Below are 26,563 nucleotides of genomic sequence, written 5' to 3'. Positions count from 1 at the left end.
CGTGACTAACCAATGCACGAATCCCAGTACGCGGCTTCAACACCAACTGAAAGAAAGGTTGGCTGCAAAGTTCTTCAGTTCATCCTACATGATGAAGATCAAGAAGATGCTTGGTCACAAAACCCAAAGGTACAAATACACAACAACTTCTTCAGAAGAGATGAACTAGGTCAAGAATTTCGTCTCCGGTCACAATTTGCTCCAACAGAGTTTTTTCAATGCTTGTGCAACTTGTGAACACTTTGACGGCCTTTAAAACAATCCTTTTATATGTCTAGGGTTAGAAGAAAAGAAGGTCCAAAGACATATTCACAGATCCCAAGAAATCATATCAGAATTATGGATTTCTTAAATCTCGACAGATAGGAGGTGTCGAGCAGCTGTCGAGCTTACGGGCTTGAACAGCTTTCTTAAAACTCGATAGATACAGCTGTCGAGCCAACTGTCGAGCTTTAATGAAATTGCACTATCAGCTTGTTTTTCTTGGGCAGACTTGATGACTTCAACACTTGATCTTGAAACCTTGTTTCTTGAAGTATTAAAAACACCTAGAACTACCCAATTACAAGTAAAGTGCATTTTGTCAAAGGATTAGCCAATTACATAACAGAATGACATATGTTCTTAATGAGTGAACCACATATGCCCTAATAGTCCTACATCTTATATGTAATGTCTTGGACTCTAATTGAGATAAAACCTTTTAAAACTTTGAGGGATAAGGTTATGTGGTGCTCCCAAAGATGATAATATATGCCAATAATGAGTTGGGTGTGAGAACCCAAAAGGCCTTATGCTTTATATGGAGTGCCTTGGACTCTAATTGGTATAAGGCTTCTTAAAACCTTGACTCCTTGAGAGATGATGAGGTTGTAATGTTTTAGAATTAAAATTTAACCCCTGATAGATTTCTCGGTTACAAAATGAGATATCTACAGTGATTCGCAACCTTCATTCATGATTCCAATTTAGAGGTATGTTTGAAATCCGCTTATTTTGCTGAAACTAAAAACTTTTTGCTCAAAATACTATAGATAAATATAAAAGCTAGCTGAAATAGTATAATGACACTCATGAATGTACTAAAAAGTGTAGTGAGATCCATAAATAGTAGCAAAAATAAGCTGAATAATAAAATAAGTTGACAAAATTAATCATGCCAAACAGACACTAGGAGTTCACTATTTTGTCATGATTTTACCATTTTCTTTGGGCTCAATTGGACATGGTAGTGCAGTGAAGGGTCTGTAAACTGTAAAGCCCATTGTCTTTTTTGTATCTGTGAAATGTAAAGCCCATGCTCTTGTTTAATGTTAAATTTGCATCCATGATTATTTTGTTTTGAAATGTACTGTATTAGAATTTAATTATAGAGAGAATAGGGAGAAAGATCGAGGAAGTAGAAATTAACGTGATGGCTAGTTAGAACGGAATCAAGCCTTGAGATCCTTGATACTTATAACAATATTTAATCTAAGTTATGTTTCAGTATATGTGCATAGTTTTGGTAGGTTATTGCCAATTTGACAATCAAAAGAATCAAAACCTAAATTGATTTTGAAATTGACATCATTCTTTGTGATGGTAAAAAAACAGATAGATCGGGCTTTGGAAGGAAATCTTTCTTTGGATGATCTATATGAGGGAACCAAACTTGGGCACAGTGGGAATGAGGACTCGAAGAAATTCAAAACAATAATTGATACTGGAAAACCACGAGGAAGGCACTAATGCCCTAGTACCTACTTAGGGCAGTACTCAGGACAGGACCATGCAGAGTACGTACACCTTCCAACATGGGGACTCCGGCATAGAGATTACCCCAACGAATTTTCCCTCCATGTTTCGCTCCTCTGCTACTATTTCTACCGATGACAGCAAACTCGGCCACCAGTCAGCTAGGACCTGGCCTTTATAGAGGTCCGAGGCAGTACTTGATGTCAAAAACTCCAGAATTGTGCTCCATATGGTAATCCTTCCAGTGTATCGACAGTTCGAAAGTACAAACTTCAGGGGTAGTTGGGTTAGAACACCATTGTGTGAGCTTGGAAATAATGGGGAAGTTTTCGCGGGATGAACCACAGCTAGTATGGCTTTCTCCAATGGTAAGTATCTGACCTCAGCTTCATGTAGCAACTTGCTCATGTAATATACTGCTTTTGAAGGCCATTGTTATCTCGTATTAGCACCAAGCTTACTGCATGAGGGGCCATAGCAATATATGCATATAAGACTTCATCGCTTCAGGACTGGACAGGATAGGTGGCGGGATAGGTACTCCTTGAGTTGCTGGAAGGCCACAATACAGTCCTCAGACCACTCAAATCCTTTCCATTTGTTGATTAAGAGATAGAATGTCTGCATCTATCCGCCGACCTAGAAATGAATCGGTTCAAGGCTGCGATCATTCCAGTAAGCTTTTGGACCTCCTTGGCATTTTGTAGCGGTTTTAAATCATTAATAGCCTTGATCTGGTCAGGATTAACCTCAATACCCCTATGAGTAACCATGTAGCCTAAAACTTGCCTGATCCCACGCCAAATGAGCATTTGGAAGCATTCAGGTGTAGCTTGTGCTTCCTTAAGACATCAAAGGTGCTGCCGAGGTATCCTAAATGCTCGGACACCACTTTACTCTTCACCACCATATTATCACATAGATTTTGATGCTTTTGCCCAACTGGACTCGAACATCCTCGCCATCATCTTTTGATAAGTGGACCCTCGTTCTTCAGACCGAACGACATTACCTTGTAGTGGTAGTTCTCAATAAGTGTCACGAAGGTTGTCTTCTCCTGATCCTCCGGGCTAGTGGTATTTGATGATAGCCTTGAAAGGCATCTAAAAAGCTCATCCGAGGATGGCCCGCAGTTGCATCCACCAGCTGGTCTATTTGAGGCATGGGGAATGGGTCTTTTGGGCATGCCTTATTTAGGTCCGTGAAGTCTACACAAACTCGCCATTTTCCACTTTTCTTCTTGACCACCACAGTGTTGGCCAACCACTCAGGGTAAAAAACCTCTTTGATAGCTCCCGCACGCTTAAGCTTTTTCACTTCATCCCTAATCGCGTTGGCGTGCTCTTTTGATGGGCGCCGGGGTGGCTACTTCTTGGAGTGATGGACGGGTTGACATTTGATAGATGAAGGCTAGATCAATCCCTAGAGAATCACAAGCATCCCATGTAAACACGTCAATATTTCTTTTGAGAAACTCAATAAACTCCTTTCTCTCCTGAAGAGGCAGTTGAGCCTCCACCTGAAAGAACTTATCTGGGTCACCACCAATGACCGCCTTCTCTAGATCTTCACATTTTGCCTCCTCGGCTGTATTAGAAGGCGACACATGGGCCTTTGATTGCTATAATTTCTTTCTAACAGAGGTCGAGGACTCCGCGTCGAGCCGATGTGAAATGGCAGCCACCATACACTACCTTGCCATGGATTGACAACCATGGATTTCAAGAACCTGGTCCCCTGATAGGAATTTCACCTTCAAATGCAAGAAGGAGGCAACAGCCCCCAAGGTGTAGAGCCATGGCCTACTGACAATGGTCGTATATGGAGAGTAGTGTCCACCACGATAAAGTTCACCTCCACTATCTCTGGGCCGGTCTAGATGGGTAGCCTAATCATGCCATTTGGAATAACAAGCTTCCCGTCGAAGCTCACCAAAGGAGAGCTATAGGGCATCAAATTTTTCGGTTTTAACCTCAGCCCCTTGTAGAGGTCAAGGTACATAACCTCGGCCCCACTGCCATCATCCGCCATCACTATTTTCATATCGTAGTTCCCAATTCTGAGAGTGATCACCAGTGCATCGTCATAGGGCTGGGTGGTTCCAATCTTGTCTTCTTCCGAAAAACTTAGGATTGGTTGAAAATTCATTCTGGCCCTCTTCGACTCTGGTTGGGACTCCTCGGCAGGCAGCTGGGCCACAGATAACACTCGTGAAGGGCGCGTGCCTGTTCTTCCTGGCGTGGTCAAGATTACATTGATCGTCCCTACGGGTGGCCTTAGGACAGTATCTCTCTAGGGCTCCTGAGGGGTCTAACCTTGATGACCACTGGAATGATGCAGAAGGTGCTTCAGCTTTTCTTCTCGGACTAACTAGTCCAGATAGTTCCAGAGGTTCTTGTAGCTCTCCGTGGTATGTCTATGGTCCTGGTGGTATTGGCAATAAAAGTTCTGATTGCGCCTCGTGGACTCTCCTGCCATCTTACTCAGCCACTTAAAGTATGGCTCTTCTTGATTTTCTCCAACACTCGATGTACTGGTTCTCGGAATATTGCATTGACAGTCTATGTGTTGGTTGCTTCGGATTGCCTTACGAAATCTTTTCTCGGGCTATTGCTGTTATATCAGTCCGACTTGAAATCCCTCCTCTCTTGAGGGATAACCTTTTCTTTTCCCTTGCCTTGCAGCTAGTCTTCCTTTACTCACTTATACTTATCGATCTGATCCATCAGTTGGCGCACACTGGTGGCAGTCTTGCTAGTCAGAGACTTCCTCAAGCCGTGCTCGGCTGGGAGACTATTTTTGAAGGTAGTGATGGTGACATCGTCAAAATTTCCGTCCATTTCATTATACATCTCCCAATATCTGTCCGAGTAGGCCTTTAGAGTTTCTCCATCATGCATGGATAAAGACAATAACGCACTCAAGGGCCGAGGAGCTCTGCTGTTTGTAACAAAATGAGAGCCAAAGGCTTGGGTTACTACCTATACGAATCTATGGAATTCATCTTTAAGCTATTGAACTGCCTCATCGCCATTAGTCCCAAGCTAGATGGGAAAACCTAGCACATCAGCACCTCATTTTTAGAATGGACAGCCATCCTTTGGTTAAACTAGCTCACATGCTCCATGGGGTCTGTTTTGCCGTTATAAATGGTGAGGTTAGCTGCTGGAATCGTCGAGGAAGTGTAGCCCCTTCTATGTGGCGAGTAAAAGGTGACTTGGAGAGTTAATCCAGTGCCCTGCTCTTGGCATCGTTTCCTAAGCCCCTAGGAGGTGGGCTTTTATGTTTATGCCTCCGGTAGTGCTCTTCTTCGTGAGAGAAAGTCTCGTTTAGAGGAGTTCTCGATCTTTGCCTAAAGTCATCATCACTTTCATCATCAGAGGGAATGTCAGGGCTAGAATGAGACTGCCTTCGTTGTGCATGTTGGAAATATACATGTACGCAGTGGAAAATTAATGAATCTACTTCATTCAGAATTGATAACATGCATTAAGTAAGTTTCAGAATATAAAACAAGAAGAGTACCTTGGTGTAGTGAATTTCAAAACCAAAGATCAAAAGTTCTCAAGAACACTTTCAATCTTCACTCCAATTCCACTATCGCCCAAGATATGTGGTCTCTCAATCAGTTTCCAAGGGAGAGTAATCAAGTGGCTTCACTCACACATACACACCATTTCACAATGGTGTTTTTTTTTTTTTTTTAATTCTTATTTATTTTTTTGTATGTGTCTCCCTTTATCTTTAACTGATTATCTAATTGGGCTGGCCTATTGGGCCTTTCCAATTGGGCTTTAATATATGGCTTGGAGTGGGACCAAAAGGGACCAATTAGACACTAGCTCCAATGGGCTTTGGGCTTTTCTGTCAACTCTTGACAAGTCCAAAGTTACCATTAATTATATTTAATACCACTATATAAATATAATTGCACTCTAGGCCTTATTAATAAATTATATCACAAGACTTTATTATACATGCAACCCCTTTATAAAATATTCGTAGTAATACAAAGTTATGAAAGTAGATTGATAGTTTGGAAATTACTACATCTTAATCCTTGAGTACACGGTTTAATCCTTTTAAGTTATTCACCATATATTTATGAAATCCAATTTCATAAAAATATATATATATATATATATACTTTAGTAATTTCTTACTAAAGTGGTTAGACCTAACTCTCTGAATAACTGAACCCATTAAACTTATCTCAAGGGAATATTTTATATTTCCGTTAAGAGACTATGAATTCCATTTTGAGAATATCTATTCCATCAACACTAAATGTGGCTGCCCAACATACTGACCGTTATTTTAGATCTCACTCCTGATATATCAAAGCAACCTACACTTCATGACCAGGTCCATTATTCTCTCAGGATTAAGAGTTCATGCAAATATAAGTCGTGAGATTTATTATTCAATTGACAGTCATTAGAAGAATAATAAATCTCATAGCGGTCTAGTTCAATATGTCTTAACTCTTAAAACATATCAACATATCAACTAAAAGTCTCCACTTCCATGATCAAGACAAATCATCTTAGTTGATATGTTATAGTCTTCGCAGATGAAACGCCCAATTTCATCACCGACTACGAACTAAAATTCTGAGNCAGTACTCAGGACAGGACCATGCAGAGCGAAAGAGTTTTTTTGAGATGGGAAAGGAAAAGTGTTAAATCCACACAAAGTTTTACCTACTTAGGGCAGTACTCATGACAGGACCATGCAGAGCGAAAGAGTTTTTTTGAGATGGGAAAGGAAAAGTGTTAAATCCACACAAAGTTTTACATAATTAAGCGTACGATTAGATACTGCTTATTACCGAAAATTAAAAATACTGTATCAAAATAATTTTTAAATGTCTAAAAAGTATCATGGGAACCAGTTTTAAAGTTGTTTTTACTGAAAAAAAAATATAAAAAAAAAAAAAAACTTGCGAATCTCGTGAATAATGCACTAGACTCACTTAAAAAAAAGCATCCACATAGAAACTCGCAAAACACGCTTCCCAAACGGAGGCTAAATGATTTTTATAATGCCCAAGGACTATCCATTCAGTTTTAATTTGATCAATTTTTAGAGTTGCTTTTTTAATGTAAGTACATACCCATGGTAGTTAGCAGAATATTATACGTGTCCACGTTCTCATCTTTTTGTTTTTCGATCTAAATAAAATATTCTTTATAGTTGAATTTCAATATTAAGAAAAAGAATTACTGCATGCAGAGTTGAAGCTGGATGAAATTCTTATGTGTATTTGATGTCGTGGAAGTTACAAGAAAAAGTCGCGGCTCCAGGAATTTTGTTTAGGGGGTCATTAAGAAATTTAAATTAAAAAAAATTTAATAAAACTAAAACTTTGAATATATTGAATTATCGACTAAAAAAAAAAATACATGAATTTTTACAATTTCCTTCTACAAATTTTCAAAATTTTAAATTGTTACATAATAGTTCATTACAAGTATTTATTGCCGATGTGGGTAGCTATGACCATTTTATTTTATTAAGTTTGTCTTACATTTTTATTTTTATGCAATTATTAATTATCTATTTCTCATTTTTTTTAAATATATTTTAAACTAAATAACTCAACTCAACTCATTGGTTCTATATTAATTATTGACGCACACAACCACACTCATTCATGCATAAAATAATACACTACATGTCTACTTAACCAATCAAATTCTTGAATAATCACTAACTTTACAATTATTTTTCCTTGAATTTTTCTAACTTTATGACAAAAAAGTTATTATAACATGATAACTGTAGGGACTTGGTTTGAGTACTTCTACTATTGGATGAGTGAACTCAGGCCCAATTAGTCCAATACAATAAATTTATAGAGAATGGGTTTAAGAACTAGGCCTTAGTGAGGGTTACAACAACGAGACATAGTTATGAGTGGATTGAATAAAAAGGATGCGGAGTAAAGTGTCAAATTCTGTCCTCGGCGCTCCCTTGAGAAGTTTGTAGTTCTTGTTATTTCTTCAGTACTTGGTTACAGAGGTTTCTAAGATGATACAGATTGCTACTGTATTCTCTGTTTTCTCCCTCCCATTTTTCTGGAGGATTTCTTACATTATATAACCCTTTCTAGTTGATCTTGGCCCTCCATTTGTTGATCATGCAGGTCACTATTCATATGTTTGTCCCATCAGCCACCTTCTCAAACCTCTTATGAGTTGCAACAATCAAGGCAACACTGTTCAGGGGTCATTTCCTCATTAATGCGGCCAGGACGTTAGTTGTGGGCATTTAACGCGGAAGTGACAGTTTCTCCTTAAATTGCTCCTCCACTATGCTCTCATGGCTGACCCATTATACTTGTCCTTTTCATAGGATGCTTTGGGAGGTTGCCTTTGATGGCGTGCCACTCTTCCCTTATGTGATCTCGGTTGGCTGAGGACAGGATTGTCCTCGACGATGTTTCTTAGCACTTTGAACTTTCTTCATTCGTCCTCGGACATTTCTTCCTCCTTGGCGTGGGCCTTGGGCTTAGTATAAAATGGGCCGCGGTTACCAAATTCTTTGACCCCATAATAGCCCCTCAAAATCCTGCTCTCCGACTCCTCGAACGAAGAGGAGGATTTTGATATCCTTGGGCCTTTCTCATGGCTTGTCAAGTCTTGTCTTCCATCAGTGCCAGAGTCTTTTCACCTGTCCAAGGCACATTCCTGGCACTTCGGTATTCGGAGCATGCCGTCATTAAATTCTGGCGGCTCTGTGCTCCCCATGTTCGACGGTGCGATTGTAATCTAACGGTGGGGATTTCTTTAACTTTATGGGCAGGAAAACTCGCACGGTTATTTTTAATTGGAGGTATAAATACCCATTTGAACCGATTTGCCTCTTTACTTCTACATTCAAGAGTTCTTGCGCACATATTTGATCAAATCTCCAACCAAACTTATGTCTCTTTCCAGCATAAAAAGCCTGTCCGAAGAGCTTTTCCTCATTTCTGTAAGTTTTCTTCTCTCCCTAATTCACGTTTTCTTTCTTCTAAGTTTCTTTTCCTCTTATTCCTCTCTTTCTTTCGTCCTTCCTTGAGTCTTTTAGCCATTCTTAGGGATGGGTAGGTTTAAAAGGTCGGTTGAGTCTGAAGAGGCGATGGAGAAATTCATCGCCGATTATAGGATACCCAGTAATGTACGTTTGAGGTACTGTGAAGAATAGGAGTGGCATTTTAAGTGGCAAGAGGTTGAAGTAGTGATTCCCATCATCGCCTCCACAGAATGTGGTATGAGAATCCCTATGGGGCCGGTGATGAAGGACTACCTTAGGCATTTCCGATTAGCTCCCACCCAATGCGCCACCAACGTGTTTAGGATCTTAGGTTATGTGGACGCATTAAACAAGAAAATGGGGTTGAGGTTAACCTATCACGATGTAAACTGGTGCTACAAACTCCAACACCTAAAAGGTAAATCCTATTATATGAAGACGAGGGATGATAAGGTTCGGCTTATCCAGTGCCTCCCGAGTCCAGCAAGGGGTTAAATAAGGACTTTCTCGTCATGTCCGGGGAATGGCATGATGGCCTTCATTGTCCGACAGATGAGGGAGTACCAGGTGGGGTATTCAAAGTAGAAGAGGGTTGATCTTTTGGGTTATCATAGTTTGCATTTTTCGGTTGCTAATATGAATGTGCTTTTCTCTTTTACAGATCCACACGCCTTTGAACGACACCTTCACTTGGTCAACCGAGAAGATTTGGAAACCATCCTTAGGGTGGAGGTCTTTGTGAATGAAACTGACAACCAAGTCAAAGCCGCTCACAAGATCCTCAGGTACGATCCCTTCCAAAAATCATTCTCGGCTCTGAAATACGTGATTAGAGCCAAGGATCCTCGGCTGCACAGAATCACTGTAGCAGAACACGAGTTCTTGCTTCCTAAAGGATCTCCTATTCCAGAAGGCATTCCGTTGGTAGGCCCTTCTTCATCCCATCAAGCTGCAGAGGCTGAGAGAGGAAGAGTAGAAAGAGAAGAAGAGGTTGCTGATTTGGGTCCGTCCGAGGATGAATTTGGTGTTTTTGATAAAGCCAGTCTGTCCGAGGATCCCTTTAGTGACTTGGGAGACCCCAATTTGACTGAAGCAGATCTCCTATTAGTCGAGACTTCTTCCTAGACCGAAATGGGTTTTAGGAGAAAACCTCAAACCAGCTTATACGACTTGATTGAGGGCCAACCGGGGAAGGATGCACCGAGGACGCCACAATCCAAGCTTCCTTCTCCTCCGCCCACGTTTCAGCCTGTTCAGACTAGGTCATCCTCTATACAATCCAAACTTCCTTCTCCTCCCCAGCAGACTCTGCCTCCTCGGCCTGAGCTCGCTGACCCAAAAAGGAAAAGGGTTTCCAAAGGCAAGGATTCCATAGATGGGGGGAGGTCTCGCTCCTCTCAGGAGGAAGATGTTTACAAAGAACTTATGACTTATATCTTCTGTGACTAAATCACATAAATCACATACTATGCATCTCATGGACTAAATGATAATGTCTGAATATTCATATTACCATTATTTTAGATAATAATAAAACAACTTTATTAATTACAATATTAAGTCATACATCATGTCAAACATAATGTCATACATAATATCATACATAACATCATACAATAGGATTCTAGGGCATTAATCCCAACAGTGTATGGCGCAGCTTTCTCTTCAAGTCGTCTATCTCTCGCTGCATGGCCTGCTTATCATTCTGCCTCTGGGATACGTGACTCCCATCTTCTTCTGGTTGCATGGCCCGGTTGTCATTTTGTCTTTGGAGCATGTGACTGCCCATACGAGAGTAGCTTATGCTGGTTTGAGCTGATCCTACCATGCTTGATTGCTGCCCTTACTAACACACAAGTTCTTCCCACAAACGGCGCCAATTGTAGGGACTGGGTTTGAGCACTTCTGCTATTGAATGAGTGAACTCAGGCCCAATTAGCCCAATACAATAAATTTATTGAGAATGGGTTTAAGAATTAGGCCTTAGTGAGGGTTATAACAACGAGACATGGTTATGAGTGGATTGAATAACAAGGACGCGGAGTAAAGTGTGAAATTCTATCCTCAGCCCTCCCCTAAGAAGTTTGTAGTTCTTGTTATTTCTTTAGTACTTGGTTACAAAGGTTTCTAAGATGATACAGATTGCTATCGTATTCTCTGTTTTTCTCCGTCCCATTTTTCTGGAGGATTTCTTACTTTATATAACCCCTTCCAATTGATCTTGGCCTTCCATTTGAAGATCATGCAGGTCATTACTCAAGTGTTTGTCCCATCAGCCACCTTCCCAAACCTCCTGTGAGTTGCAGCAACCAAGGCAGCACTGTTCAGGGGTCATTTCCTCATTAATGCGGCTAGGACGTTAATTGTGGGCATTTAATGTGGAGGTGACAGTTTCTCCTTGAATTTCTCCTCCACCGTGCTCCCATGGCTGACCCTTTGTACTTGTCCTTTTCCTTAGGATGCTCTGGGAGGTTACCTTTAATGGCGTGCCGCTCTTCCCTTCAATGATCTCGGTTGGCCGAGGACAGGATCATCCTCGTCGATGTTTCTTGGCACTTTGGACTTTCTTCGTTCGGCCTCAGACATTTCTTCCTCCTCAGCGTGGGCCTTGGGCTTAGTATAAAATGGGCCGCGGTTGCCAAATTGTTTGACCCCACAATAACAATACATACTCATGTAACAAACCCAATCTATTTCCTAATTATTAAATTATATAAAGTTATATTTGAATGCTCGAAAATTTGTTAAAAACACAAGAGTTATTTAGACCCCTAAATTAAAGTTACAGCTCGATAGATTTTACTCTAACTTAATACTAAGTGCGGAATAGAATAAATGCAAGCGGATAAACAAACAAGCTACTCTAATCCATAATCATAATAACACAGCAGTAAAATGAAATGTAAAAGAGTAAGAAAGAAGAATGCAAACACAAGATAACACACCGATGTGTTATCGAAGAGGAAACTGAAGAACTTGGTGAAAAACCTCTCCGACGCCCTCCAAGTGGTAATCGATTCACTAGATAATCAGTTAGGATTCATAGGTTAGCAAGAGACCCTCCAAACCTAATCTACCCGATGTAACTAAGCCCTCCAATCTCCTACTCCAACAAGACATCTCGAAACCGTGTCTTGTCTAGCTCTCCGGATCCTGTAATACTCCCGATTGCATCCACCAAAGTCTACCTTCTTCCAATGCTTCTCAGCAGCACCAAAACCTCACTGAACACTCTGAAGGGTGTGGTAAGTGTTTGGGCTATCAACCTCTCAATGGTATAGAAATGGAGAGGTAGGAGTTGAGGAAAATCCACAAGCAATTGTGTAGAGAAATGTGGATATAATAATCTCTAACTCTCAAGGTTTGTGGCTAGGGTTTTCTCTCAGAAGCATTCCTCAACATCTATGGGTAATGTGGGTATATATAGTGTAGGTACAAAAAATGTGTATCATAAATGACAATTTGGCAAAACAAAATATTTCGTGGGTGTCTCGCGGGAAGGCCTTACCCGCGAGCTACTTGCGAAACACGACTATCTCCATCCTGTCCTGACTCTTTGCATTCCAATCATGTGCAGGGCACATGCATCATTTTGCAGGATGCTTAGTCGCGAGCTACTCGCGAAAACACTTTAGTCTTCAATTTGCCTTGAGTCTTCACACACTCTCTCTCACACAACCCTTACAATGAAATCCCACATTAAATACAAGGTACAAACATAATTACAATCAAATTTGGCACAGAATACAAGCCAACAAAATACAGAGTTGTAAATTACAACTTTACAAAATTATATTTATATTGTACACACAAACATCCATAGACACCATTATTCACACCATTATAACAAAAAGTAATGCACACAATCAATATTAGACACACTTATACATGTATAATATAAATTTATAATAAAAAATGACACTTACAAATTATAAACACTTACTCTTACTCTTAGAGTTAGAAATACTTGTAATAAGTGTATATAAGATTTAAGTTAAGGTGTTCAAAAAAATTTTTAAGAATAAATTAAAGTATTAAACTAACAAAAATATTTTATATATATTGAAGTCAGGGGGGTTCATTTGACCCCCCCCCCCCCAAACAAAGTGTAGCACTGCCCTTGGAAAATAAACACATTGCTTTCTGAATGGGAAAGACACTAAACACATTAGCTTCTGAATGAGAACCTCAAATCCAAAAGCTAATAGGGTTCCAGAATCCACTAGCGAGAAATAGAGAAAGTTTATATTTTTTTTATAAATTTGAAAATGGAACTACCCTGAAAGCTACAATATGTTAAAACAAAAAAAACAAAAAAAAATCCCTAGGGTGGCTAGGAAAACGCCTAGAATAACAAAAAGTAATGCACACAATCAATATTAGACACACTCATACTCGTATAATATAAATTTATAATAAAAAATGACACTTACAAATCACAAACACTTACTTTTACTCTTAGAGTCAAAAATACTTGTAACAAGCAGGGGAGTCAATATCGTACTGGAGGCTGTACCAGGTTGGCCAGCGGTCCGATATATTTCGGATACCAGTCAATACCAGTATACCGTTTGGGTTTACCGCTATTTTTTATATTTATAAATAAATAAATATATATATATATATATATGTATGTATGTATGCGTGTGTGTGTGTATATATATATTATAATAAATATAAAAGTTTACCATAAAACATTTCCTCAATTCAGAACTAATTATTCATGGTTTTAGACTTTAGTATCAATTAAAAGAAAAAAAAAACACAATATAAAAAATAGAAAGCTTAAAAGTTACCATTGCATAATAAGAAAATAAATAATACTAATAAGTTAACGCAAACAAGTTACCATTCTGCCCTAACAAAAATTCAAAAATTACAAAACAAAAAAAAAAAAAAAAAAAAAAAAAAAAAACTTTTTTATGTACCAGCCGGTACGGCCGGTATTGCCAAATTGGCCAGTACGCCCAGTACATGGCCGGTACGGCCGTATTTTTTTCGGTACGAAACAGGGGGGTTATACGTACCGGATTGTTGGCCGGTACGGTATATTCCGGCCGTATCGGTCGGTACGGTATGGAATTGACTCCCCTGGTAACAAAGGTGTATAAGATTTAAGTTAAGTTGTCCAAAAATATTTTTAAGAATAAATTAAAGTATTAAACTAACAAAAAATATTATATATATATATATATATACTGAAGTCAGGGGGTTCATTTGAACCCTCCAAAAAAAGTGTAGCACTACCCTTGGAAAATAAACACGTGCTTTCTGAATGGGAAAGAAACTAAACATGTTAGCTTTTGAATAAGAATCTCGAATCCAAAAGCTGATAGGGTTCCAGAATCCACTAAAGAGAAATAGAGAAAGTCTATATTTTTTTATAAATTTGAAAACGGAACTACCTTGAAGGCTACAATATGTTTAAATAGTAAAAATAAAAATAAAATAAAATAAAAAACCCTAGGGTGGCTACAAAAATGCCCAGAAACCCTAATTCACACTAATCACATAATTAGGTGACAAAATAGTAATTCTTTCCAAAAATAGAAAAATCTAAATAATTGCAAAAAATGAAAATACTTTCTTTAAGAGACATCTTAAAACAGACGGAGTCTTATTCCAACTTTTAAACTAAAAGTTATTAAGGAAAAATATTACTATAAATAGAGAAACACTAATTTTCAGAGCCTTAACGAACGAATTTGCCTAAATTTAGACAATGCTCGTGATATCTCAAGTCTGGATCAGAATGCCATTTTTCTACATCCAGCCAAATTTCATGCAATTCTAACACTGTCACCTTGATGGCCTCTACTAGCACTCCCCTTGATCTTGCATCGTGACTTCCGGTGCCTTTGTTGCTTTAGGAAGGCCTGTGTTATCTGTTTTACATCAGTATTATGATCCGGATTAACAACCATATATGTTTTTGTTGCTATTAAATGGTAGTGTCACATTGTCATATCGTACCGTACGATATGCGATACATATCATATACAAAAAAAGTTCATATTGTAAGTGCTCATGAATCGTCCAATATATAGGTGCTTATTGTATAAATCATATCATATCGTATCTTTGAATTATGTGTATCATACAATACATAAACAAGTGGTTTTAAAATGAGTTTTTTTATTAAAATTTATGATTTCATTTTATTTAAACAAGTTGTTAGACGTTTTTTAACACAATATTATTGAGATACTTAATTGAGTCCAATAAAATAACATGTCTATGAGTTTTGTTTCCCCCTTTTTTTTTTTTCTTTTATCTCCTGCTTCATTTTCATATTTACAAATTTCTATTTTATGCTATGAATAATGTATTAAATGAATGTATAATTTTTTTTTTTTATTGTTAGTCTAAGAAGCTATAATGTTAAGAAGAAATTATATATATATATATATATATTAGAATAAAAGAACATGAAAAGAGATAATAAGTGTTGAAGATGATAAAGAAATAATTTTGCAAGATGATGAATATTATGATAATATTGACTAGATGAAATTAGGCAAGATGATGAAAATAAATTCTCATATATTATGAATTACCAATTCTGAGTTTAATCAATTTGAATTTGTATGTTATAAACAAATGTTTATTTGATTTATTTAATTAGCTTTGTCATTTATTATTGCATAAATAAAGATTAAATTGGTCACTAGTTGAATATTTTCCAAATTTATAATAAATATACTTTATATATATATATATTTAAATTTTTTATAATCTTATAAGATGTTTGTTTATCTTGATACTTTACACAAAATCAAAATCAAAATAAAATTTCAAATCACAATACGAATTCACGTTTTTGACAATTACGCTATGTCTAGAAGATACAGATATATTACAACCATAGAATGGTCTGCTCAATGAAAATTTTCCTGTTTTGTATATTCGGCATGATGTTTTTCCACGCGGTAGGGTTTGAGACTTCTAGTCGATGAATGTTCTTCCAAGAAGAATGGTTGGTTTGTGATTTTTCTTTTCAAACGATGGGGTTTGACGTATCCGTGCTGTAATACTCGCAGTACGTAATACTTTTTATTTTATGGGAAATATGTAATACTTTGATTTCACATGATTGGAATAGGAATTTTTTTTTCCTTATATTACATTATACATGTCAAGGCAAAGTAACATTTATTATTCATTTTTTCAAAAATTAATTGATTTGTATATATTTTAAATTTCCAAAAATTATTATTACAGATAATATATATATATATATACACACACATATAATCTTTAATTTATTTAAGAAGAAAACATTGATATAAAATTTAAATTAATTCAAGTTGATTCAATTGAAATTTTTTGTTTGCCTACAAATAAAGCAACCCTGATTATACGCCATGACCCAATTTCATCCGTAAATTATATGTCAGTGACTTAGTCTAACTCCAACTCAATTCCAAACTTGCTGAAAGTTTTATGTCAGTGACTTAGTCTAACTCCAACTCAATTCCAAACTTGATGAAAATTATATGTAAGTGACTTATTCTAACTCCAACTCATTCCAATCTTTCTTTCATTCTCATCAGCTTCCACTTTAGAAAGGGAGAGATTCCAAGCCCAATTGCCCGTGGTTTCACTTTCATCTCACCACAACTCATGATTGTATAGTTGTATGCTAATAGTTTGGATTAATATACGTGCGATGATGAGTTTGGATGACATTATATATATATATATATATATGAAACTAATAATATATGCATAAGAAATTATATATATCAATATCATAGGGACCAAATTAAATTATATATATGCATAGAAAATTAAATTAAATTAAATTGTAAAAAAAATTAGTTTCCATTAATGTGCAATAAACTTATTTTTTATTTTGGTCGTTAGCCACGTCTGTAATTTTCATCAAAGATATAATAACAGAGACTAAATTGACACAGCACTAAAAAGTTAGTGGTTAAATTGACATAATTGAAATATTAAGGACTAAATTGAAATATGGTATAAATGATAAGGTCCAAATACGTAGTTTACCCTATTTTAAATATATAGTTAATAAAATCAAATATACACATCTTCAAATGGGACAAGACGGGCAAAACGAATAAAACCTGCTCTCATTTCTCGTCATCTTGTCACCCTTAATTTTTTAAAATATTTATTTATTTCAATGAGGAAACATAAATTAATATTTATCATGTCTAATCTTAGAAGAAACAAAAACCATTTACATCCAATATAATTACTTTTTTTTAGAGAAAATATCCAATATTATTTAAACCACATAGAGATACACCTAAATAAATACCTCTTTCGAGATTTATGTATCCATTTTCAAATAAATAAAATTGTCAAATATTACAATTATACATCACCAAATAGAATGCAAAAAATATTCCATCAACTTAAGAGAATTTACATCAATTTATGCAAAAAGTTTTATCTATTTTAGTATAAAAACCTACTTTTTCTACCTTACCTACCTACTTTTCGAAAGACTCACATCAAATTATTTATTCTAAACTTTATTTTATTAAAATATCAATTTTTATTTTATTTTTTAATTATTTCTCTCTCATACCAGAACTACCATTTACTTTCTTCCTTTATCCATGAGAAAGGCAAAGAAATAATAAAAAAATTGAAATACACAACAACAATTCTTATGTATATTTGCACAAGTACTATTGCAAAATTTCATTTTGTCCAATAAATGCATAAGCGAATGCTCTAAGATCACGTTTTTAAGAAGTTTTGTTGATATACAAAGATAGCATGTGCAATTCTTTGACACGTATGAAGTTGTTCCAAAACGGAAATATCTAGAGAAATTAAAGTTAAACTTTTCCTTTAGAAATAAAAATTAAATAAATAAATAACGAAAATCTCTTTGATTTAATCTACAATTCAATTTAATATGAACTCAAAAAGTTGTTTTCAAATATAGTAAAAGATAACATATTTGACGTACAAAAAGTTTGAGTTTCAAATGATCAAGAAAAATTAAACAGTGTGAAATGACTCAAATGTCACTTGTTCATTTGGTTTTTGAAGACTTCTCTAGTTAGTGATACAAGATTACAAGCCTCTAGCTAAAAGAATAATGGCGTATACGTGAATTGGCTTAAACTGAAAGTATTGGAAGAGAGGCATAAATCTATTATTAATTATCCTATGTGAAAAAGAAAGAGCAAAATCCCAAAACTGGAGATTCACCTTTACATGTATAATCTAGTTATATATCAATATTTCAAGTAGCATTTTTTGTTTGTTTTGAGAATCATATATACTAGTAGTGTTTTACTTGAAACCCAATACGTTTAAGTAGAATTTGGGCTGAAATTGAATTCTGCAGATACTTGTTTCGATCGGTCAAGCCTGTTTCTCGATTGGTCAAACCAGGCAGTTTCTGAACTCTTCTTTCTTCAGCTTGTATATTCTTGAATCTTGACTTGTATCACCTTGAGCATTGTCTAATAATACCTATGGACTCTAAGATCTACATCTAGACAAGTTTGTATTCACGATTTGCCAATTGTTCTAAACTTTTAGAACCTAACAATCTCCCCCTCTGGCAATTCGTGACAAAACTTATATACAAAATGAAATGCTCAAATACAAGAATAACCCAATACAATAAAATGCCCAAATACAACACAAATCCCAATCTAGAAGGTCTTGATTAGAATGTACATGTCTTTCCTGAAAACACTCAAAAAAACACATCACTGCATGTGTGGAAAGAAAGACATATAAATAATAGTATGAAACACAATATAAAAACAAAAGTAAATTCTAACTCTCCCCCTAAGTTAGATACATCAAAAAGTTTTTATATTCTCCCCCTTTCAAAAACAATTTTATCTCCTCCTAAACAAAATATTTAAAAAACCTTTTTAAACAGGATTCCTACATTTCATCTATTTCTCCCCCTTTTTGTCACATATTGACAAAGACAACTCAAACAAAGAGTAAACAGAAAACATATACAACAAAGTCGAGAAAATAGAGAATCAAATGAATCCAGCTCTATAGAGAATAGAGGCAACTCCCCCTATGAAGAGCAACAACTCCCTCTAAGAACAACAAAGGTTAAAAACAAGCTTCTCCCCCTATAAAAATAGGAAAAACAAAACAAGTTTTGTGAAAAACAGTTTTGGGGAAAATTTAGGAAATGGGGAAAATAAAGACACACAAACCAAACTTAAAAACTAAGTTGAGGATACACATGAAGAAAAATATTATGTCTTTCAATATATGCAAGTTTGACACTATGTGACCTATAAACAAATGGTCTTTTGAACTCAAATCAAGTAGAGAAAATATTTGAACAATTATTATCCATCATATCTCAAAAAAAATATTTTCCTCAGTTCACACATGAAAAATAGCACATACTAAAATGTACAGAACTCAAAAATTAATCAAACAATTTTTAAATCAAGTTGAGTACCTAATTTAGCAAAGTGTGTGCATGTTATGTGTGAAAACACTAAAAGATATGACTGCAAAACTGCAAAATGGATATAGAAAAGCAATGCAATGCATGTGAATCCTAAATACAAATGATGCATGAAAAAAAATTTGGTCAAAAACTTAGAAACTGAAAATTTTTCAATTTCAATTAGTCAAGCATCGATCAAATACTAATCAAGTCAGGTAGAGAGCAATGATTAAAAATCAAGGGATTTTCGATCGGTCGAAAAACACATTCGATCGATCGAAATTTTGGAAATTTGAATTTTTGAAAAAATGCAAAAGATTATGAATGAAATGCATGCGAATGAGTTTAAATGTTTTTCAAAAACATGAGTTTTCAACCTAGAACTTCAAAACAAGGTTTTTAATCATGAAAAACACAATTTTTTTCAACCCTTAAACATATTTTGCATCAAACACCATCGAAAACATAATCTTGGATGGCCAAACTATATTCATACACAATTCCATGTACAAAGTTTAGTAAAGAATAACTTGTGAAGTGTGTGCAACTAGTAACTGCGTGAGATACATGTGAGGTAATATGTAGATATTAACCAATCACAATTTCTACATTATTCATCATATAAATTTGAAAGTGACTATCACCTAAAGAGTTACATCATATAACTCTCACATCTCCTAGAAAACAATTTTGCAATCATGTAATTTTTTTTTAGCCTTATAATGTACACGCCATTTTTATTTCAAAATTTTATTTTAGCCTTGTAAGGTTGAATTTAATCAACCATCTTGTTAGCTTTATTTCATGCCAAATTTTCTTCTAATTTAGCAATTAGTAACCTTGTATTTAGGTGGGAATCATGTAAGGGTAGCGAGTGAGAGAGTGTGAAGAAATGCTCAAGATTGTGCAAAGATGCAAAGACTCGTGGCTGGGACTCGCGGGTGACTCGCGACTGACAAGCCGCCAACTGCAGCACACGAGTTAAGCGTGCAGAGAAGATGAACGGTCATGTTAGTTGGAGAACTACAGGACAAAAAGTCCAACCTGGCCGTTCTGTCAAGTCACGAGGCCAAACAGCCAGCCAGCTTTATTTTGAAAAACCTGACTCTTCGCATTCCAATCTCACCCTAGTATAAATACCCCTTATACCCACGAAATGTAGAGAGCTTCCAGAGAGAATTTTGAGAGAGAAACCCTAGAGAAAAACAAGATTAATTCATCCACAATCTGCACATAGAGACTCTTCAAATTCCTCTACTCTCACCCTCTCCATTGTTACATCCTTGAGAGGTTCTTACCCAAATCCTTTTCTCACCATACCCACATCTGTGAGAAGGCTATTTGGTGCTTTGGGAAGCAGTTAGGAAGGGACCAATAACTATTGGTTAATGCTATGGGCTATAGCGGAATCCGGTAAGCTAAAGAAGACAAAGGTTCGGCCCAACCTCGTTGGAACAAGAAGCTTGGAGGGGTTAGGAACACTGGGTAAATTAGGCTTGGAGGGTCTTCTGCTATTCATGTATCCCAACTTCATTCTTTAGTGGATTATTGACCTGGAGGGCGGCGGAGAGGTTTTACGTCGAGGACTTCGGTTTCTTCTTCGATAACTCATCTTTGTGTTATCCATGTGTTTGCATCTCTCTTCCCTTATTCTTTGCCATTTAATTTCTGTGATGGATGTGATTTTATTTGGTTTAGATTGTTTATCAATTCTGATATTAGCTTGTGTTCATTTTCCGCACATATATTGTTTGACATTAAGCTTGAATTGATAAGTTTGTAATTGGGGGTCTAAATGTTCATAGTGTTTTATATGCTATTTAAACATTCAATTGGTATCAGAGAGGGTGCATTCTTTATGTTTTAAACACCTTAGTGCGATCCTTGACCCGTATTGAGATGGACCGGTCTCAATCTTTAAATGTTCCACCATTTTTTGATGGTAACAACTATAGTTTTTGGAAAGTCCGAATGAGGGCATTCTTGTGTTTTATTGATGATAATGTTTGGGATGCTGTAGAAGTAGGTTGGACTAGGCCGGAGGCTGCTAAATCCACTTGGGATAAGGCAACTCTTATGGTAGCTAACGCTAACAGTAAAGCCTTGAATGCTATTTTATGTGATGTTTCTCCAGAAGAGTTTCACAGGATTTCACACATCACTATTGCCAAGGAGGCATGGGAAATATTGGAGACCACTTATGAAGGAACGAAGAAAGTAAAGGACACCAAGCTGCAGATGTTGACCACTCGGTTTGAGGAGCTCAAAATGAGTGAGGATGAGTCTTTTGACTTTTTCTATAGCAAGTTGAACGAAGTGGTCGTCGGCAAGTTCAATTTAGGGGAGAAAACGGAGGATTCTAAGATAGTGAGAAAGATCCTTCGGTCATTGCCAGAAAGCTTCCATGCCAAGGTGACAGCGATTGAAGAGAGTAAAGACCTTGATGATATCAAAGTCCAAGAATTGATTGGCTCACTTCAAATGTATGAACTGTCGTTGCCCACACAAAGGAAGAGCAAATCTCTTACTCTTAAGACAAGTAATGAAAGGGTAGAAGTTCACGACTCATCACATGAGGATGTTGTCGATAAAGATGTGGCATACCTTGTGAAAATTTTTCGAAAATTCTTGAAATTCAAGAACAATGGAAAATTTGGTGATAAAGGGAAATTCCAAAGTTTCGGGAAGGAGAGAAGGGAATTCAAGAAGAAAGATGGAAAGGAATCCCAATCTTCACAAGGAATCACTTGCTTCGAGTGCAACGAGCATGGACACTTCAAAAAGGAATGTCCCAACTATTTCAAATCGAAGAGTAAGGTGTATGCCACGACTCTTAGTGACTCAGATTCATCAAATTCTGATTCTGAGGAAAGCTATGATGGAGAAGGGAATTACTCCGCTTTTATGACTATTACTCATGTTGAGTCTTCGGGGGACTTGAATTTGCTTGTACACGAGCTTAGGGAGTATAGTGATGAAGAATCAATAGGAGTTGTTGAAGAATCAGATGCTGAAGAAGATGAAAGCACAACCGGTCTCCAGGAGAACTACAACTCACTTCTTGAGAAGTCGGGAGAGTACATAAGGGTGGCCAAGGCGGCTATGAAGAAGATGAAGAAGGTAGAGGAGGACTATTGAAGTCTCCTAGTGTGACATAAAGAGGCCAAGTGTGAGATAGAAAGGCTGAATGGAGAGCTGTCAGAAGCTTACACAAAAGTGAGATTTCTTGAGCTAGGGGTAGTGCAAGCAAATGCCAAGATAGAGAGGGTCTCCACCAAGAAGCTAGATGATGTTATTTCATCTCAAAAACATTTCTCAGACAAGTCTGGGTTGGGATATACCGGAGGGAGTAGCTCATCGGCCAATGTCACCAAAGAAGTGAAGTTTGTGAAGGCCAAAGAGTCGGTTGTAAAAGAGTTTCTGAGAAAGTTAAGGTTGAAAAGAAAAAGAATGTGGCTAATCAACGGGTGTTAAATACGTCCTGTAATCAATCAGATGCCAGACATGAAGCTAGAGGAAAATCACTTCCAAGATCACAACGGGGTCCTAGAATGAATCATTTTTGTCACCATTGCGGATTGCAAGGACATACCAGACTCAACTGTCATAAGCTGAGAGCATTGAACAATGCATGTGCTCCACGGTCACGAGGACCAAGAAATGGCAAGAGGTCTTGGGGTGGTGAGCAACCAAGAAGTCAAAACGGTGATTCCGAAATGATGGACATAATGAAGATGATCGGTGCATTCACCACATGCTTGGAATGCATCACTAGAAGGTTTGAAAGTCCTAACTGTCGTACCCGATCCTATAAGGAAATCACCCTAAACGCACGTGATGTGTGGGTGAAGAAGGGTACTCATGCATAAGCATTACAACATGTCCATGCATTAATTCTTCCTATGTTTTGTGAATATGCTTGGTTGTGTGCTTTTTGCTAGTTTGAGTTGGAAATTGTTTGTTTGTTTGTTTTTACTTAAAATGTTTTTACATTGTTACTTTTGATCAATCTTTTCCTTCTTGTGTGTCAAAAATCCAAAAACCACATAAAAAGTAGAAAATCCAAAAAGTTTTATTGACTTTGATGAGTTTTTGTCTCAAAACATGTTTTGCCTTGTACCTTTGTACTAATGGCTTTGTGCATCTACGAGCTCAGCTTGTTTCCTATGCACTCATATCATTGTGGGAGAAATCTTGAAATCTATGTGACTGTTGTAAATAGATCTTCAATCTTGTCATGAATGATTAGTGAATGATTTTGTTGATCTTGAGACATTCATAGACTTGTGCCTATATATCTTCCCATTTTTTATTTTGTTGTTTTTGCTTAAAGAGCTCATCAAATGTAAATCTCCAAATGAAAAGAGATATTGAGCTGCAAAAGCCTGTTGCACATTCTAGTATTTGACTAGGAAAAAGGGAAAGCGACCAAAAATAAAATGTATGATGCCCAAAAAGCCAAAGGCTAACTCATCTAATTGAAATATAAACAATTTCAAGTATCGATCTCACAATGAGATGTGTTGATCCAAAAAGATCAAATGAAATGTTGAACATGGAGCCAAATGAAAAGCTTTAAAGATATTGTACTCAAGTTTATGTGAGAGGTCATATATGCATATTTCTATAATTGAGATGGGTCACATTATCTAATGCTAGTTGTGTATGCCTTGATTGAATTGATCATTGAAGCTTCACATTAGACTAAGGACTATCTCATTTTTGATATTCACACACAACACACATCTCTATGTTCAATGAATGCCATATTCATTCATGTGATTGTACTTGTTTAAATGTGTCTTCACATGCTCAATCTTTGTTAATCAAACACAAAAAGATTTTTGAGTGTTTTAGTTGTTTTTGGAAAGTATTTTGTTTTTACAAAATTTGTCAAAATTTCAAAAACATTGTTGTCCTGTTTTGGTAACTCAGTCACGGGTTGGTCTAGTCGCATGCCCCAGTCGTAAGCCCACTCCGAGATTTTTTGTGGCACACTGGCGGGTCAATGTCCCAGTCGTGAAAAATACTTAGAATATTTTTCAAAATTTGGGTTTTTATGTTTCTCGCGGCTCAGTGTGGCAACTTGTTCACGGGTGAAAGGTCTAGTCACGAGGGGTACACAGAGATTTTTGCGACTCATCTCACGACTCACTCGTGGGTAGACCTTCCGGTCGCGAAAAACACTTAGAAAATTTTTTCAACTTTTTGTGTTTAAGTGTTCTGGCTGCTGGCCCTGGCGACTTGCACGCGACTTGATCCAGTCGTGAAAATCACGTGTTTTGTGCCTTAAAGACAGATTTTCAAATTTTTTTAGTTTTCCCTTGAATTTATGTGACTGTTCATTGTCTTCCTCATTTCATCCCTCTCCCAAACATACCGTGCACTCAACCCTAACCTCCATTGTTGATCATCTCTCCAACCTCATTCTCCAAGAAAAAGGTATAGGTTTCTATTTTCTCACTCTATTTTACATGTTTATAAGTGTATTTCTTCATTTTGTGAGATTTTGTTAAGTTTGTGTGATTTGCAATGTTCGAATATGGGTGTGCTTAAAATGTTGGGTTTGGTTGTTTGGGCTTAATTGTTTTTGTGGCTAGACTGTTGATTATGTTTGCTATCATGATTAAAGTTACATTTAGCTAGTCTGTAATCTGACCTTTGTTGTTTGAAATATCTCATACCCGTAAAATATATGTATTTGGGTTCTCTGTGACTTACTCTGAGTGTGAGTATGGTTGTTTCAAAATGACTGAGTTTTTTATTGTTTGGCTAATAATGCTTTGATTTTGTGTTGCCATATCATGTGTGTCTTTCTGTCTTGAGGGTATGACTTGAACAATTCATATTTATTAAGATATGTCTCATAGACATATGCTTACTTTTGACTGAGTGTGGTTTACACTATCCAAATATAGCTGATTAATGCTTGTTGCAGTCTGCATCAATACAGACTATACTTGATTAAGTTGTTGGTTTTTTATTTGAGCTATTTTTCTCTGGTTCTCAACTATGTTTGGTCTATATGCTGTCTTGACACTCTGTTACTCCTTATGTAACTAACTTATTACTAATCTATGTATATTTCCACCTATTGTGTTCTGCTATTGTTGTGGCCTCTTTTGCTTGTTTACAGATGGCTCCCACACCTACAAAGAAGAATACTCCTGCTAAGAAGAATACTCCGGCTAAGAAGGCTGAAAAAAGGCTAAAAATGGACCATGACCTGTTTAGGTCTGTTCAACACTTTGAGAGATACAGAGATTCTTTCTTGAAAGGAACCATTATTTAGGAAAGGTTTGTAAACTTAGGGGACTTGAAGGACACCTTCATTCTAGATTGGTTTGAGGGCAGAGGATGGGATAAGTTGCTCAGTGACCTACCTACAGTTTGTGACCCTTTAATAAGGGAATTCTATGCAAATGCTATTATAAGGGAGGATGAGCTGAATTGCTGGATCAAAGGACATGAGTTCACCCTAGATGCACATGATATTGATGAGGTACTAGGGCTTGAGGGTTTAGAGGATCATGATTTCACCAATTACAAGGACAGGATGCTATCTATAGAAACTGTCACAACACTACAACATTTCTAGTTGACATGAGGTGCCTCACCACCATCATGATGTTCAACCTGTATCCAGTGAGGAAGTTGACTACGATCAACAATGCCAGAGCAATCTTCCTCATGGAACTCAAGGAGAAAATCTTCATTGATATTAGCTTTCACATATTTGACACAATTATGGATGAGACTAGAACCACCTCTAGGCCTAAGCTGATCTTTCCTAGTCTTCTCATGAGGCTTTTCAGAGCAAAAGGTGTTGCAATCCCTCAAGATATCAACCCCATGTCTACACCATCAGCCATCAACAAGATGACCATCATCAGGATACAAAGTTGTCTTCCAGGTGATGAAGAGAAAGGTGACCAAGGAAAAGGTGATCCAATGGAAACTGAAGCAGAGGCTGTAGGATAGACGTCCACATCCAGAAGCAGAGGCAAAAGGAGCAGGGCCTTAACTCATCAGCTATACCTACAGATGCATTTCAGATCATCCTGGAGAGGATTGATGGACTTAGAGAGGTCCAGAATGAGCATACTGATAGGATGGTAGCAATTCAGGATCAGCTTAACACACTTTTAGCCAAGTTTGACAACATCAACATCCAGCAGTGACCCTTTGGCCATTCCGGTCAAAAAGGGGGAGAATTTTTTTGAGAAGCAACTTTTGAGGGGGAGTGCCATTTTGAGGGGGAGTAGCCAAAAACAGTGTTTATCTAGTTTATTGTTCAATCTTATTTTATGTTTATGATTATGGTGTTGGTTATGGTATTATGTTTTTGAATACTGTTTTCCTTATGAGTTTGATACAATGTGT

General features: G+C 36.8%; 1 protein-coding gene across 1 annotated transcript; it reads left to right on the top strand.

The window, feature by feature from the left end:
- The first annotated feature begins 21,079 nt into the window (after positions 1 to 21,079).
- LOC136063430 (uncharacterized) lies at positions 21,080 to 25,778 on the top strand. The gene is made up of 3 exons (XM_065763812.1): positions 21,080 to 22,300; positions 25,317 to 25,414; positions 25,535 to 25,778. Exons 1-3 carry the CDS (start codon positions 21,080 to 21,082, stop codon positions 25,776 to 25,778), a joined length of 1,563 nt encoding a protein of 520 aa, XP_065619884.1.
- Positions 25,779 to 26,563: the final 785 nt, after the last annotated feature.

The sequence above is a fragment of the Quercus suber genome, unplaced genomic scaffold (genome assembly GCF_002906115.3).
Source record: "Quercus suber isolate HL8 unplaced genomic scaffold, Cork oak 2.0 scaffold_526, whole genome shotgun sequence".
Taxonomy (NCBI): Eukaryota; Viridiplantae; Streptophyta; class Magnoliopsida; order Fagales; family Fagaceae; genus Quercus; species Quercus suber.
This window is presented reverse-complemented; position numbering and strand designations above follow the sequence as displayed.